The following is a 15707-nucleotide window of genomic DNA, read 5'->3' as shown; positions in this document are numbered from 1 at the left end:
TTCAGTTCCTCCTGCACAGAACCATAGGATAAAAATCCCATACCTATTCACATCTGGGCAAGCAAGTTAGTCTTCAGTTTAAATAACTGAAATTGAGCATAAGGGTAATAAAAAACTTGACTTGTAAGGTTATGATTCAGAAGAAAAGCAAGAACGCATTAATCCAGTTCTGATCTATCGGGCTACATGAGAGTTCCCTTGCCATCCTAGTGAAGGGCAGGCCAGTGTCTACCAACATAAGGTGGCTGCAGAAATAAAGAATCTAAGACACAATCTCTTCTTCCTGTAGGATTTATGTTAATGCCTAACACTGAAAAAAAAAGGCAAAACATCAAGCTGAAATATTCAAATTCCAGGGCAGCTAGACTTCAGAGCCACTATTTACCCAGCAAAAAATAACAAACTGGGTGTAAGAGAAAGGTAGAAACCATTGCACACAGTACCACTGGCTGAGCCCTCTTTCTTTCCTGTTCCCAGCACTCTGGGAATAACAGCAGCAGAAATTTAGGTGGAATTTAAAACCAGCATCCCGTATCCCTAAAGAAACAGGAATAAGAGGTTGCCTCATAATATTTTGAGCATTAAGGAAATAAGAGAGCTACCTTCTCTCAGGCATGGTCATCCTCTTTTTTCACTTCTCCAGCCTTTTCATATTTCCTGAACCCAACCTGCCCCCACTGTAGGCTTTGTCTCCACAAAGTAAAAATGAGTTTTCCTACCAGGTGATGCAGAGAAAAAACCTCAAAGCATTTCAGAGGAGATACCAATAACATGTGAGAAAAAAACCTACAGTTGCATGTCCTAGAACAGCAATGCATGCTTCTAGATCTAAGAGCTACTTGACTTCTGCCTCTTCTTTCCCCAAAGGACATTTTTGTAGTAACTTTTCCCTTCCACCACAGGCTGAAAATAATAAGGGGTGGCTGAGGTACTAAGACGCATATGATTGTGAATGCCAAACCCTGTGCACAGAGTTACTCTAAGTATTGTTGCACAGACTTGCTTTCATTCACCTAAGTGATTTGGGTACTTTCACAAACTCTCCAAAATAAATAAATAAATATTTAAAAAAATGTTTAAAACAAATCAGCTCTTGAAAAGCTGAAGACTTGAAGCATTATCATTCCACAGACAACAGTGACTAGTGCCTTATCCTTCTAACGTCAGAAAAACCTTTGCAGACTATCCACAGCTATGATTAATCTTTAGCTAAATCTGTATATGATTTCTAAAATGGTAGCCAAGTTCTGACATGGGATGCACATTACAGCCTGTGAACTTCACACAATACCTGATGTGTCATTTTCCTTCTGATTTCTCCCTGTAAAGGGTATCAACTAAATGGTTTTAATATACACGCTTACAAAGCTTACCAGAGCCCAGAAACTAAGCTGCTGCCATCAGTGCAATCTTAGCTGTAAGCACCCAGATACTGCAGTAATTGATACATGACCAGCCTTCATGCTGCTTTTGCAAAACTACAGTTGCTCTCACCAGAGACCTTAGAGACCTCCAGATCTAAAATCTGCAACTTTTAATGGCCTGGTAGCTGATCTGAGCAACTGCCAAAGACCACAGAGGAGCAGATCATTGTGTTGCATACAGCAGTAGCACACATTTCAGAGCTGCAGGGAGTAGCGGCAGCAGAGTTAAAGAGAAAACTTTACCTGCAAACGAACCCTGTTTTGCTTTCGTGGGCACTGTTGTAATCCATCTGCAATAACACAGTTATGTACTTAGCTTTGTAATAATTACTGCAAAGAATACACTGCCAGGTTAACAAGATCTACCAGCACAAACAAAGTGTGACAGCAACTTTCAACAGCATCTCGTCAATGGATGCTGCCAGAATGGGTTTAGAGCTGTCTGTCCTGGTTAAAACAGCTACCTTCTTCTCAGGCAAATTTTAAATGTGAAGTATTCCTTAGCACACACAGAACTTCAGGTACCAGAATGCTCTTAACAGCCTGAGCTAGAAGAACAATGTAGCTTGGAGGTGATTGCCATCGCTATAGATATCTTGACCAGTTATATTCACCCACGTTATTTGAAGTATGACCTATAGTCCTCCCTGATCTCTTCTCGTTGCCTGCATACAGACATGAACTGCCAAGTTTGATTCCCCTTCAAGAAGCCAGTGAAGGACTCTATGTAGTTACTTCACTGCCTGTAACGTACCACACGTGAAATCTAGAGTTAAAAAAATTGAGCTAAGGAAAAAAGAACCCAGGAACACGATGAACAAACAAATCAACTACCTTCATCTAAACCAACATCAAGGTTTGTTCCACTCCCAAACAGACTTCAGAGGAAGACCTATTTTTTTATTTATTTTTTTAATTGTGGTTTCATTAATTCTTCCTTTGTTTCCCCAGGTTGGAATACAGCAAGCATTTACAGAATTCCTACCAGCTGCATTATAAACACACCTCTGAAATGAAGCTTAAGGAAAAATCTGCAAAGACTTTAAATTCTTATTTCATAGATGTATAGATAGTGTGTAGGAGGTGGAAAGAAGCATTACTAAATCTGTTACCTTTCCTGTAAATGATGAGCACGCCACCCCTTCCAAAAATAGACTGTGAAGGAAACATTATTCTGATGACCATGAAAAGCAAATTCACTATACTGGTTTAGACAGCCGGTCAGCTATAATCATACACATTTCCTCCTTCAAAGTTACTAGTAATTCCTTCTTATTTATTTATTTAAGTAAAGGCCTGAAATGTATCTGAAATAATGATATTCAGAAAAAGAACCTCATCCTTGTTTCAAAAATCCATTTTATAAATTCTAAGCTAACAAGAGTAACCAACAACAGGGCAGTGCATATGCTGTCTTGATGCTGTGTACAAGGACAAATATTTAGCTGCTAAATGCCTTGGTCCAGCATGACCAAATACAAAAAATACACTTCAGATAAATTTCTAAGAACTTGGTGGGGATGAGGAGGAGGGGGAGAAATCTTTCTTCAGTGTGATTGCCAGCATGAAACACACTCAAATTGACATCACCTTTCCAGTGACTTCTCTCTTGACCTGCTTGAAGAACTATTTCCACAGAGGGAAATTAATTCAGCCTTCAGCTCTGATCAATCTCTGATCTTTCTCTACAAAATCATTTAAATACAGTATGTCTATCTGAACTCTGTAATTTATACCTTGAGGGACTTGTAAGATAAAATATTGTGAGCACAAAATTAAAAGCAACCCTTAAACCTGATACAACTAGGAACCTGAAAAGAAGCATTTGTTCAGATCAATGACACAAAGCATTAGCAAAGTCAGGTGGGTTAAACAGGCATGTTAGAATGTAATTCTTACATGGCTAAGATATGCCAGGTGTTAAGTATTGAACTGAAAAGTTTGATAGCTTTTTCAGCTACTAGCACCTTCCCTTCTTCAGCAGGAATGGACCGTCCATGTTACAAAAGCCGTCACTATGGTTAAGAACACATTTCTTGTGAGTGACACTCATTATGACACTCTAATTGATTTTTTCCCACCACTCTATGGTGGGAAACATACGCTTTTGTTTAGACCAGAGTGCATCCTTTGGACACTTAACCCATCACAGTGAATTGGTAAGAGAAAAATCCCTGTATCTCCTTTACATATAATAGTGCATGAAGAAAGGATTACATTTCACAATACCAAGTTGTAAGAAAATAAATAATAAATAAAAAAGCATTGAGCCTTTGCTTCATCCCATAGCCCCTGAGAAGAAACAGGCATGGCTGAAATTATACTGGCAGTGTCAGCCGCTCTAGGTGATATCCTTTCTTCACAGGACAGAGTAGGATGTGGGGAAGAGGGCCTAAGCAGCCTCAAAGGCACAAATCCTATTTCATGCATTTGTGAAGGAAGTACAGTTACAGACTGCTCCTCTTTCTGTTTATGGCTGATCTACTAAGCAGGGCAAAAGAAATTCTTTATTAGCTGGTTATGTTCTGACAAAGCATAAGCAAACAGCTCTGAAAGCAAACACCAAAACCTTAGAGGGCAATTAGCATGTCCAGTACATTTCAAAATCCATATCTGGGTTTGCTTCACTCTTGCAAAAATCAGTTCTTGGAGGACATCTTTAGTAGCAGCTCACACCTCCAGTTTCCTCAAAGGAAACACTCTGCATTAGACAAGCCACTGGGAAAAAAAAAATAAAAAATCTGAGATATTCAATTTAGCTTTCTTCAGTAACAAATTCTGATATCTAGACTAGAAGCTAGAAGTTTTTGAAACAAGTACTTAGAGACAAGTAATTTGCAACTAAAATGGTTATCAATAATCCTTATACAGGCCTCTTAAATTCCTCTAAGGGGCAGATTTAACACAGCTGAAAGCAGGTGAAAGCCAGATGTTAGTTTAGTGTAGAAAAGATGGGTCATCATGGCTTCCTTTCTCTTCAGTAATAATCTGGCAGCTTTGGAGAAATCGCAGACACATGTAGACTCTTTAGGAACTTTCATCTATGGTCAAAATAGCCATCAACATGGGGTATATCATATGCCACTGATACTTGCTTATTATCACCACTCCTTATATAAAGTCCCCTCTACTAATAGTAATAACAACCGCATTGCCAATAAGTAGGTAATCCTAACCAAAGCATTCTGCCTCTTTCTTCCTGCCTCCTCTCTTTTACAGGTGTTTTTAGTTTGTTTAGCTTTTTAGATGATATTCTGAAAATACAGATCACCTTATTTATCCACAGAGAGAAACTTCCTCTACACTTCAGTCTCGAGACATTTTCAAGTTTCTATTACTCTCATCAGCACAGCAATCCAGGACCTCAATTTGCCACTCATACCTATCAAGCACCTCACTGCAGTGCTGTGCTGAACAGAGACTGGCAGACATAAACAAATGTAGCAGTGCTTTGCCAAAAATGTCACTTCAGCACCTGTCAGAAACTTTTTGCTAGCTAAAAACTGTTAACTGCAATGTTTGGCTTGCACTATATCAGCAAATGGCACCAGCTATCTTCACAAATCTTCTGAAGATGACTTCCAGATAGGCACCAAATGAATCACATTTAAACTCCATGCCTTTCCAGGGTAACTGAGTTATGCTTAAACACATGATATTGGCCAGCAGAGAAAAGAAAGACTAAAACACAGCAGAAGGAGACTTACAGATTATCAAACCTTTACCTTAAGCTTTACGAAAATACCACTATTATGTCTGCACAGCTATCATGGGTTACATAAAACTGTCTCCTATCTGAAACAGCAAAATCTTTTGTGCAACAGTGGGCACGAACAGGAATAGTTGGCATGAATATGAATCATCCCCAAACGAACTTAAACATATTGCTCTAAGCAAGCAGCACTTTCCTGAATATTTAACATGGTTTGGCAACTATTTAGAACAGGGAAAAATATATGACTGTGAACACTGCATGAAATCCCACAGATGGATGCATAGGAAAGACTGGAACACTGTGAAACAGAACTGGTGCCGCATGAGCCTTGGGGACTTGCACAGCTAAGTCTCTGTGTACACAATCAACCAGGATCAGGAGAGAGGAACACAGCAACCTGGAACATGCTATGGGGGCATATATTAGGTTAGAAAGAAAATTGGAAATGGAAGAATTGGAATGCGGATGAGAGTAAAGAACACAACAGAGAGGAAAAAACAAACAAACAAACATAGACTGCAAACAAGCAAACCCTTACAATAAATGTAGACGTCACTCGCCTGATGAAAGCATGGGAAAGGTCTTTTGTTTCTCCTTCACAAATTAAAGATGTATTTTACTACTGTAGATAGATTTATAAATGTTCATTACATATGAAAAATTTATATTGCAGAATGCATTCATCCTTTTATTAGCTAGCAAAGAGTTTTTAGGATTGGGGTGAGGAGGGTAGTTTTTTTTTTTTCTAGGGTCAAAGCTAAATCTGCAGTTGAGCAATTGCTAGAAAAGAAAGATCAGTATGAAGCTACACAAAAGCTCCACAATCTAAATTCCTCTGCAGATAATTAGGAACACTTTATGGCCAGAAGGCAGCAGGTAGACTGGGAACATCAGTCTGCACTAAAACGTCATCCCACAGCAGGAAGCCAGGAAAACCCATGAGACCTTTACATTAAACTGATAGTTGTTTCTGAATTAATGAAGAGCAATAAACTCCAGGACATCTAGCTAATACCACACAAGTTATCCTGCTCTGCGACTCAAACAACTCCTGTTCTGTTTGAGTCACAGATGTCAATACATGGAAATGCTTTAACACGGAGAACAGTCTGCCTTTAAACACTGCTCTTTTGCCCTCTGAGGAAAAATACTGACGATGAGCCCCACAACAGGAAAGGCATTTTCTCAGCTAACCAGGGAGGCTAGGAACAGGTCACAATTCAAAATCCTCCTAGCACTTCACCACTCTGGTCAACAAACACTAAAACTCCAGCACTCCTAACTGGAGTCAGGCATCACCCATTTTTCCAAAGTTTTTGTTATTTTCCTGTGCATGTTCATCTCTATATTCCCCAGCCTCATAAATATTTCAAATAGTGTTTCAATGTCTCAATGTTCAAATAGAGATTTGACTGTGCAGATTCAAAAAAAAAAAAAAAAAGAAGATTCAAAATCTTAATATTGTCTACCTGGAAGTGCCTTATATTTTAGAAGAAACTCAAGTTTCCTGTGTTACTTGTTTCAGAAATATGGATTAGATTTTCAGAAGAGTTTTGTTACACCATAATCTGCTGGTTACTCTGAGACTTGAAGAGTTCAATCCCCTGTACAAAAGGCCCAGCCAAAATCAGTCCAGCTCTACTGTAACGAAAGACAGATCTCAGTTCACTTGGCAATCCCACTTACTTTGTGAATTTGAAGAAAAAACTAACAAGTGGTTTCTCTTAAGAGGGCCTTTCAGTGATTCAGCTTGTGAACAATGTGGATCCCCTCATGGGGATTAATCTCTTCCCGTGTTCTTTTACTCTCAATCCATCTACATGCATTAAAAAAGGAAACAACACTAATTCCTGATAAATACCCTCTCTGTTTTGCAGCAGTCATTCATACATTATGCACAGAAAAAGAAATAAAATAAGGGAAAAAACAACCCTATCTCAAACTAGATGCTCTTTTTTATAATTTAAATAGAAATCTGAAAGCAAGTATTGTCTGATGGATGCTCAGTTGTGACTACATGAGCAGGCCTGCTTATATATGTCATCTATCACATCTGGTTTCCCCGAAGACAACACTGTCTGGTAGTTTTTCTACCGCAAATCACCAATGAAAGCTTTCCAAAAGCAGAGTCTACTGCTACAATTGCTTCCACAGACAAAGCATGAGTGTCACCATCAGAACCACACCCAGGCCAATTCTGAACAACCAAAAATTCCACCCTCTGTATTGCACCACAAGGCAGAACTGGCATTGCTTGGTCTAAGTTTAGGGGGTGTCCTGATTCCAGCTGGGATAAAGTTCGCCCTAGCAGCTGGTAAGGTGCTGTGTTTTGGATTTAAGATAAGAGTAATGCTGATAACACACTGATGTTTTAGTTGTGGCAGAGCAGTGCTTATACTAAGCCAAGGACTTCTCAGCTTCTCACACTGTTCTGACAGTGAGGAGGCTGGGGGTGCAGCAGGAGCTGGGAGGGGACAGAACCAGGATAGCTGACCCCAACTGGCCAAAGGGATGTTCCATACCATAGGGAATCACGATGAATGATAAAATGTAGGGGGGGAGTTGGTGGGAGAGAAAGAGAGTGGAGGGGAGGACAGGGAACTTGCTTCTGCTCAGGGACAGGCAGGGCATTGTTCAGTGGGTGATAAGCAACTGCATTATTCATCACTTATTTTGTATACTCCTATCATTATTACTGTTATTATTGTTTTTTTTGTTTATTTTATTTTATTTTTTTTTTTTTTGTCCTATTAAACTGTCTTCATCTCAACCGATGAATTTTATCTTTTTCCCTCACTTCTCTGCCCCATCCCATGGCAGGGCAGGGAGAAGAGTGAGCGAATGGCTGTGGTGCTTAGCTGCATGCCAGCTTAAACCACAGTCGAGGGTTAGACTTCTGGCTGCTTGTCAGGCTCAACAGGGATCTAGATTACATATACTTTATCACAAATGTGTCCATTCTCTGATGTGGCCTTCTATTAGAGCCAGAAATGGCAAGAAGTAATGGAGTGAAGTTGTTAAGGAAGGCAATTAGATGATACTGCATCCTCTTAGACTACTTGCTCTACAGTGTCTGTAGAAAAGCACCAGGTCTGGAAGTTAATAGGATATAAGTCATTTCTGCATTTGCCACTTCAGTGGTAAATCTCACTACAGTTTCCTTAATTTATGACTTTATGTTTTAGCCATAATAAGCTCCAGGGGAAAGGAATAAACCTGCTCATCACAACAAGAGGACAGAAGCTTAAGTCTCATGTATCTCACACTTACTGTCCTGCCATTTGTTGGGGTCTAATAGTGTTTAGGGACATCAGCTGTTTAAAAGCATGAAAAGTAATGGAAAGGCGGTAAAAACAAACAAACAAAAACCCTCCGTAATTTCATTTCTGAATGAGGGAATTCTATATCTATGCTCAGTAGCTCTTCCTTTATGTTTCTGAGCTAAACTTTTTAAGACTAATTGATTCATGTACAGACTGGTAAGAAGGCAGGGAACAGTGATCTTTCAATAAGACAAGCATTCTGCAGTGTACACTGCATGTGAAGGTGGTCAGAACCCTAGGAGATACTTATATTCTATCAAAATGCAGACTTTAAAACCAAATTTTACAATGATTATACGTATTTCTGGAATGTTACTCACAAAAAAAAGTACATTAAAAAACAATTTTAACAGTTCCAAGCTTTTTACAAGTGTCATGTCAGTATTAACTCACAGAAGGAATTATGCACATTATATTTCAAAAGTTATAAATAGACAAAATGAGAAAATGTCTGTTTGAACTTCCCAAGGTAACTATTAAAATGCTTTTGGATATTTCAGTATAAGATAATGTATAGAAGGACTATTACCTGCTCTCTAACTATATTTTGTTTATATGATAACTATTATATTATCTGCTATTGTAATTTTGTTTTCCCAAGTATAATTCAGTATGTAATATGTTAAATTAAGAGACACTTTACTAAAAAAAAAAAAAAAAAAAAAAAAAAAAAAAGGATTTGGGTCATACAGATACCAAGCACAATCTTTAGGATGAGGCCTGTTACTCTTTGCCTTAAATTTTCTGTGTTGCACATCTCACTGTCTAAATCTTTGCATTGTTCTCCAAGTAACTTGAGGTTTGAGCTTAACTGCGTTTTGGTGGTGGTGGTTGTTTTTTTGTATGTTTGTTTTGGTGCTAGAATAGTATAAATAAAATTATTTGTCATAGAAATCAGTGAACTTACAAACAGATTTATGTCCAAAACGTTAGAGAAACAAAACAAGACATGAATTCAGTGAGGTTAAGAACTTCCAATATTTAATTGCCCCTTTTAAAGTAAAAAACTTTGTAATCCATATTTTCTTTTCTATATTATAGCAAATCACTAGCTAGTACCCCTTCACATTAACTGGATCTGTACATCCATGTTGAGCTGAAAATAGAGGACTCAAAGGATTTTACGGTTTTCTTGACTTAGGAAAAAACATGTTGATTTCTACAGCAAATGTAATCAGTATTAATCTTCCTTTTTTTTTTTTTTTTTTTTTTTTTAAACTTTTACACGGTTAATTTAGAAGCATACTCACACTATACAGAAGTAAATAATGAACAGGCACAGAATAAATGTAAAAATGTGGAACACATCTTGTATCTATACTGCAGTATTTCTTTCTATTGTCTTCTCTTAACAGAAAGGAGAAAGCATGAAAAGAAGTTCATTTCTGATTCCAGGAGTTAAAATGATTACAAATAAAATTATTATTGCTCATAGACTTTAAAATTAAGATGAATTTATAAGTACTTTATAAAGAGTTAATATGCTTTTAATAGGTTCTGTGCTTAAAGCTAGTACAAACTAGAAAAAAATTCTGGGTCGATGCAGGCTGGCAAAGCATTAAAAAGTTTAGAATTCTAGATAATCTTAAGAATTGTTTTGCCATTTATTAAAGCATTACTCGGGGTGCATTAGCCCTTTTAATGCTAATGCAAGCCTACTAACTGCAACAATCCTCACTGTGTTAAGTAGTGAGTTTCTGCCAACGTGTAAACCCCCTGGAGCAGTTCTCTGAATGGCACTATCAAGTCATCCCTGTCACTCACTAGTCTCAGCTGTCATGTTGGCTGACAGCATGGTGTGACAGCAGCCCTCCAGGCTGGCCTCAGCTGGATGGCTATGCCTGCTCGTCATGGTCCACGTGCTGTGCAAAAAGCCACACAGCCAGTATTAAAAGCTATAGGAGTGAACCTCATACAAATGTCTCTAGAAAGCATTTTACCAAGAATTTGCTCAATATTTCATTTGCACAAATACCATTTTATCCACAGGTAAACACTGAGACTGTTTTCAATGAGTTTAAAGTCAAAACCACAGTGCCATCATGGCACAAGAATAATGCCAGTCACAATGCAAGATTACAGGCTTTCACACTTGCACACAAATCACTAGTGGAAAATCCCAGCAATGACTGTTAGTTTATATGGGCTTCCAGACACATCGGAAAACAGCTGATCATATTTAATTCACAGTCCCTGATCCTGTAACTGAAGGCCTCTGGTTGCACAGAGGCTGAGTTTATCAGCCTTCTGAGTTTACAGCATAATTCAGTTGGACCTGATTTTGCAGGTCCACATGAACTGGAAGAAACAATTCATCACAAATTTAGAATCCAACTAAAACAGATCACTAGCTAATGCCTTTTAGTCTTCTGTGGAAAAAAATAAAAGAAAGATCAACCTGTAATGACATTTCTATCCACTTTTGATGGATAATTTGCATTTTCCTGTCAAATCTCATGACTTGCACTGTGTGAGCAAATGTTCTTGCACGTGGGATACACAGTCATTTGCTTTAGGACAAACTCAAATAGATGTTCATAGGAAGAACAATCTGTAAAATGCATTAGATAGCCACACTTAAGCTCAAAGAATGAATTTGCTAGTCATAGTTGCATATTCCCAGTTTAGAGTAGACTAGGGATAACACAGCCTTAAGAGACATCATGTTATAGAGATATATAAACAAAGTTACATTAAGATTCACATTGCATGCTTCTTTTGTACCTTCTGTTATTTCAGGAAATTCCATCCTCTTTCCTAAAGGGACCTATGTCCCACTTCCAGTGTGGATATAATCACAGAAACCAAACTATCTCATATGCATAGCTGGTATTCTGAATGCCTTCAACTGGTCCCCACCCAAACATCACTATACTTGAAAAAACAAAGCAAAAATCAATCTTACGTATCTCTGACCTGCAAATGAATGCAAAAAAATACTAGGTTTTACAATACCTTTAGATGACTAAATTTAGATGTCAACGTTTTTGAAATGCCTGTTCATCCCTTGCAAAAACAGTAAGACACAGAAATGCAGAGTAGTCTCTTCAGAGCCATAAGTACTAATCAGCTAGGTGGCCATACTGAACACACAACTGAGCATCTCAGTCTAAAAATACCAGTGTCAAAAATCAAATGTATGGCTTAGTGTACCTAAAGAACAAAGCATTGGTTCAAAATAATGATGCTGTTTATAGGTCTATAAAATAATATATATGCACATTATGGATATTCTTTAATTTCACAGATGTGATTTTATTCTATTATAACCATCACGACGCATATTTAAGCATTACAATATACAGAAGAGAACTAAATGAAAGTCTGTTGAGATTCGTATCACATTTTATAATTATAAGGCACTATAAGTATATATTAATATTAACAAGAAAAAATCTTAGTTATAGTCAATACTAAAGTAGGTGATTGCATATTCAAACAATGATGATTCTTATGACACCCCACTAAAGGATTCAAAGAGCTACCAACAGAAAAGAATATTCTCAACATAAAATGACTGAAGGGCTATTGGTGAACATTAGATTACGGTATGGTCATTCCATACTCATGTGTCCCCTGGCATGTTCATTAGATACTCAAATCTATAAATCTTCCAAATAGCATTTACAATGGGCTGTGAGCACATCAAAAGCAAGATTTTCTTTATATCTGAACAAAAAGGGACTAAAAGCACCCCCCCCCCCCGAAAACTCCTTTGAAAAAGAACAAAACCATCATATTTTCAAGACCATTCTACTGCAGCAGAGTGAATGCCTACCACAATGTAATACCACTTTCTTCATCTGAATTAAGCACCAACGAATTTGTAAGATAGACAGAAATAAAACAGATAAGAATAAAGAAGAGCATTTAAGGATTCAATTTTAACAGCACTTCTGGACTCTAAGTGGAAAAAAAGATATGCCATAGAACAACTAAATTCTAAATCAATATGACATATTTCTGTGAAAATACTAGTATTCTTCATAACCCCATTTTGCTATTATGAACACACAAATGTTCATACATAAAACAGTATGAAGGGAGATATTTGTCTTTTCTGGGTTATTTTTGTCTCCAAACACAAATATACGTGTTTTGGGAAGTATAATTCCCACCAGCTATAAGAGGTCACGTTTCATCTAGTGTAAGTGGAAGAGTATGACTGTAGTAGATCAACAATAAAATGTGAATCTTGGTATTGAGCAAATATATAATGTTCACCTCTGTGCTGAAATAAAAATACCTACAGGGTTCGTTTTTTTTTTTTTTTTTTTTTTTTTTTTTTTTTTTTTTAATATGATAAGCTAGAACAAATTTAATCTGACGACTTCAGGATGGTTTGAAGGCATTCTTGAGTTCATGTCATTATAATCATGGAAAATAGGGACTCTCCAGCTACATCTTGACTTAAGATGCAATGTATCAGTGAACTGGTACATGACCCCTTCTGCTTTTCATCTGCAGAGGATACAAACTGTGCTGTTAAACTTGAGATTCAGCTGTTTGACTTCTCAGCTCTCGCAGGTTCCTTTTCAGTCCTGAGTTATTTGGAAAAACAGTTATCTTCCCATTCAACTGAACAGCAGCAGTACAACTGCTGGGCCCTACTAGAAGCTACTGAGTTCAGCATCATCATTAGATAACACTTCAAATATATGAAGGCTTTAAAGTTAGATGCCCAATCCTACTCAAGTTCTTAAATCCTCTGTGTCATTCAAAATACAAGCTACAAAATGCAGATATTTTCTTTGCTGATTGTTTGTTTAGCCTAACACAAACCATCCTCTATTCATACTATTTACATGTGCAAAAGTAATCACTCCATCTGCCCCTTGGTACAGAAGCCACTCATCATTTACTTCATCATTTGGAAAAAAGTGTAAACAAACCAACCTGTTTAGCCAACTGATCCTTCTTCACCAAGCCAGTGGCTGCAGCAATGTTCCCTGCACCTTCCACTGTCTTCTGGGCCACTGCCGTCACTCCTGTCACCACAGCTCCCCCAACATTAGATACTTGCTCTTTGGTCTTCTCAGCCACTGAGGAGAAGCAGAAGACAGAAAAACGCATTACAGCTCTGGGAACTTTAAGTTCCTGACGTTTTCAGAGTCATATTTATGACTAACAGCTCGTTGTCATGAAAGACTATTGGGCCATTACACTGTGTGAACCCCAAGTGGATGTTCAGAAATGAGACTCTCCATCTGATCATACTGGAGCACCAAAGGTAAAAATAAGCTTCATCTGTGGCTCAATTTCTTTCATGTGAAAGACATTCAACATATGCATTCACATCTAGCCGTACTTTAGGGAAGAAAACTCATTACTTAAGGGCCCTGATTATGCCCAGCTCACTGTGCAATGTCTAGTAATCACATTCAATATAGCACAGTTTGGAAATGCATTCCAATTAGTTCATCAAACACACTTGCTGCATTTTACATGGCATGGAAGACATTTTTTACTTTAGACACAAAAGCTATTGATTGTTCTTTTTACTTTTTTTTTTTTTTTTTTTTAATATAAACTTGATTAATAAGCAGAGCTACTGGTGCTTGACCAGAGGATTTCTAATACAACATCTTATCTGACTTTCTGAGATTTCTGCCCAACAGCTGATGTTTCCATCCATAACATACTAATCTACAAAAAGATTGAATGCCAAAAATGCTAAAGCAAACCGGATTAATAGCTCACTTCAAAGCCCCAGGGAAACAACAACTCATTTAGCCTACATATACATCAGTGGTTGCCTTTCTACCTTTCAGAGTATTACTGAATTCTTTCTGCTCATTCATTCCCAAGTGCTCTTCCCTGCCAAAAGCTTGTGAAACCACTCTAAGAATAAAGAGAACAAATGACTTCATGCCTTCAAGTTACAGGGCCAGATTTTCAGGGAAAAAGGAAAAAACAAAACAAAACAACAACAACAACAACAACACACAAACAAACAAAAACCCCTCATTTACTTATCTAAACAAAGAACTGTTCTTAAAAGACATCCAGAACACAGCTTTGTAATTTCAACTAATCTTTCCTTCTAATTTTCCTCCAGACAAAATTCCATCTGACCCATAAATTGTATTCATAGCTCTAGTTACACCCCTTGTGAGCACAGGCTGGATTTTACTTAGCAGATAGGCAACCCTTTCAGAGACTGCTTTTGGAAACATATACTAAGAAATGACTTTCTATAGATAAATTAGATTTAATTCCTGACAGAATTTCTTATCAGCTGTCCACATCAGAGGGCATGCTATATTGCTATAATTGACATAGAAAAATAGTCTGTTCCAAAGATCTTTCAACATAATACATGCTAATAATATACAAATTGGCAACAAACATCATTGTATCCATCCAGTACTCTAACCCCATACTTTTTCCAGAAAAAAGTGCGTTTTGCTGAAAAACAAACATCATCCTCAGGGAAGGTTTGATTTAGTGCTAGCAGGTGCAAGATAGCATTTGTGAAGATCCCACATTTGATTATTACCAGCTACAGAGTACAAAAGCTCAGGATTCTACAGAAGTCTCTATAGGAAGTTTTTCACCAGTTCTTGAAAATGCTTGTCTTAAGGTCTTTGTTCTAGTAACACATCATAACTTTCAGATAACATTAAGATCTAAAATTGTGCATTGAGTCTTTCAGAAACAAAATGAATAGCGTGCTGAGATGGAAATAGGTACTGCTTCCATATTATTTAGAATGGTAGAAAGAAATCTCAGAGCTATGTAAAAAAGCAGTACGTTGCAAAAATACGTGTTAAAGTACTATTCTCCAAGAAATTAACAGTAACAAAACAGTAAATGGATAAGTGAATTTTGAGTAAGTTTTACTCTTGCTTTTCATTTCTTATTGTAGTGGGTTTATGTGGCAAGGTTTGGGTAGCAGGGTCCATCGGGGTGGCTTCTCTGAGATGAATCCAGAAGCAGCCCCATGTTAGATAAGGGGCTCGCTGCTGGCCAGAACCGAGACAACAATTGATGTTGTTTGTGCCTCTGTGGGAACAGATTTAAGAAAGGGAAAAAATAAATAAACAAACAAACAAACAAACAAAAAAAAAACTGCTGCACAACAACAGCTAGGAGAGTGAGGAGTGAGAAGCAGCCTTGCAGACACCAAGGTCAGTGCACAAGGAGGGCAAGAGGTGCTCCAGGCATGCAGCAGCAGTTCCCCTGTAGCCTGTGGAGAGGCCCCTGGTGGAGCAGGCTGTCCCCCTGCAGCCTGTGGGTCCCACA

General features: G+C 37.8%; 1 protein-coding gene across 2 annotated transcripts in view; it reads right to left on the bottom strand.

Moving 5' to 3' along the window:
- The window catches only part of SNCA (synuclein alpha), a 70778-nt gene that overhangs the window by 39528 nt on the left and 15543 nt on the right, over positions 1 to 15707 (bottom strand). For both annotated transcript variants that reach the window (XM_032187381.1, XM_032187382.1), the window contains exon 4: positions 13359 to 13504. In XM_032187381.1, the coding sequence (XP_032043272.1) occupies positions 13359 to 13504 (146 nt within the window). The remainder of the gene's footprint in view (positions 1 to 13358; positions 13505 to 15707) is intronic.

This window comes from Aythya fuligula, chromosome 4 (assembly GCF_009819795.1).
Source record: "Aythya fuligula isolate bAytFul2 chromosome 4, bAytFul2.pri, whole genome shotgun sequence".
NCBI classification, from domain to species: Eukaryota; Metazoa; Chordata; class Aves; order Anseriformes; family Anatidae; genus Aythya; species Aythya fuligula.
This window is presented reverse-complemented; position numbering and strand designations above follow the sequence as displayed.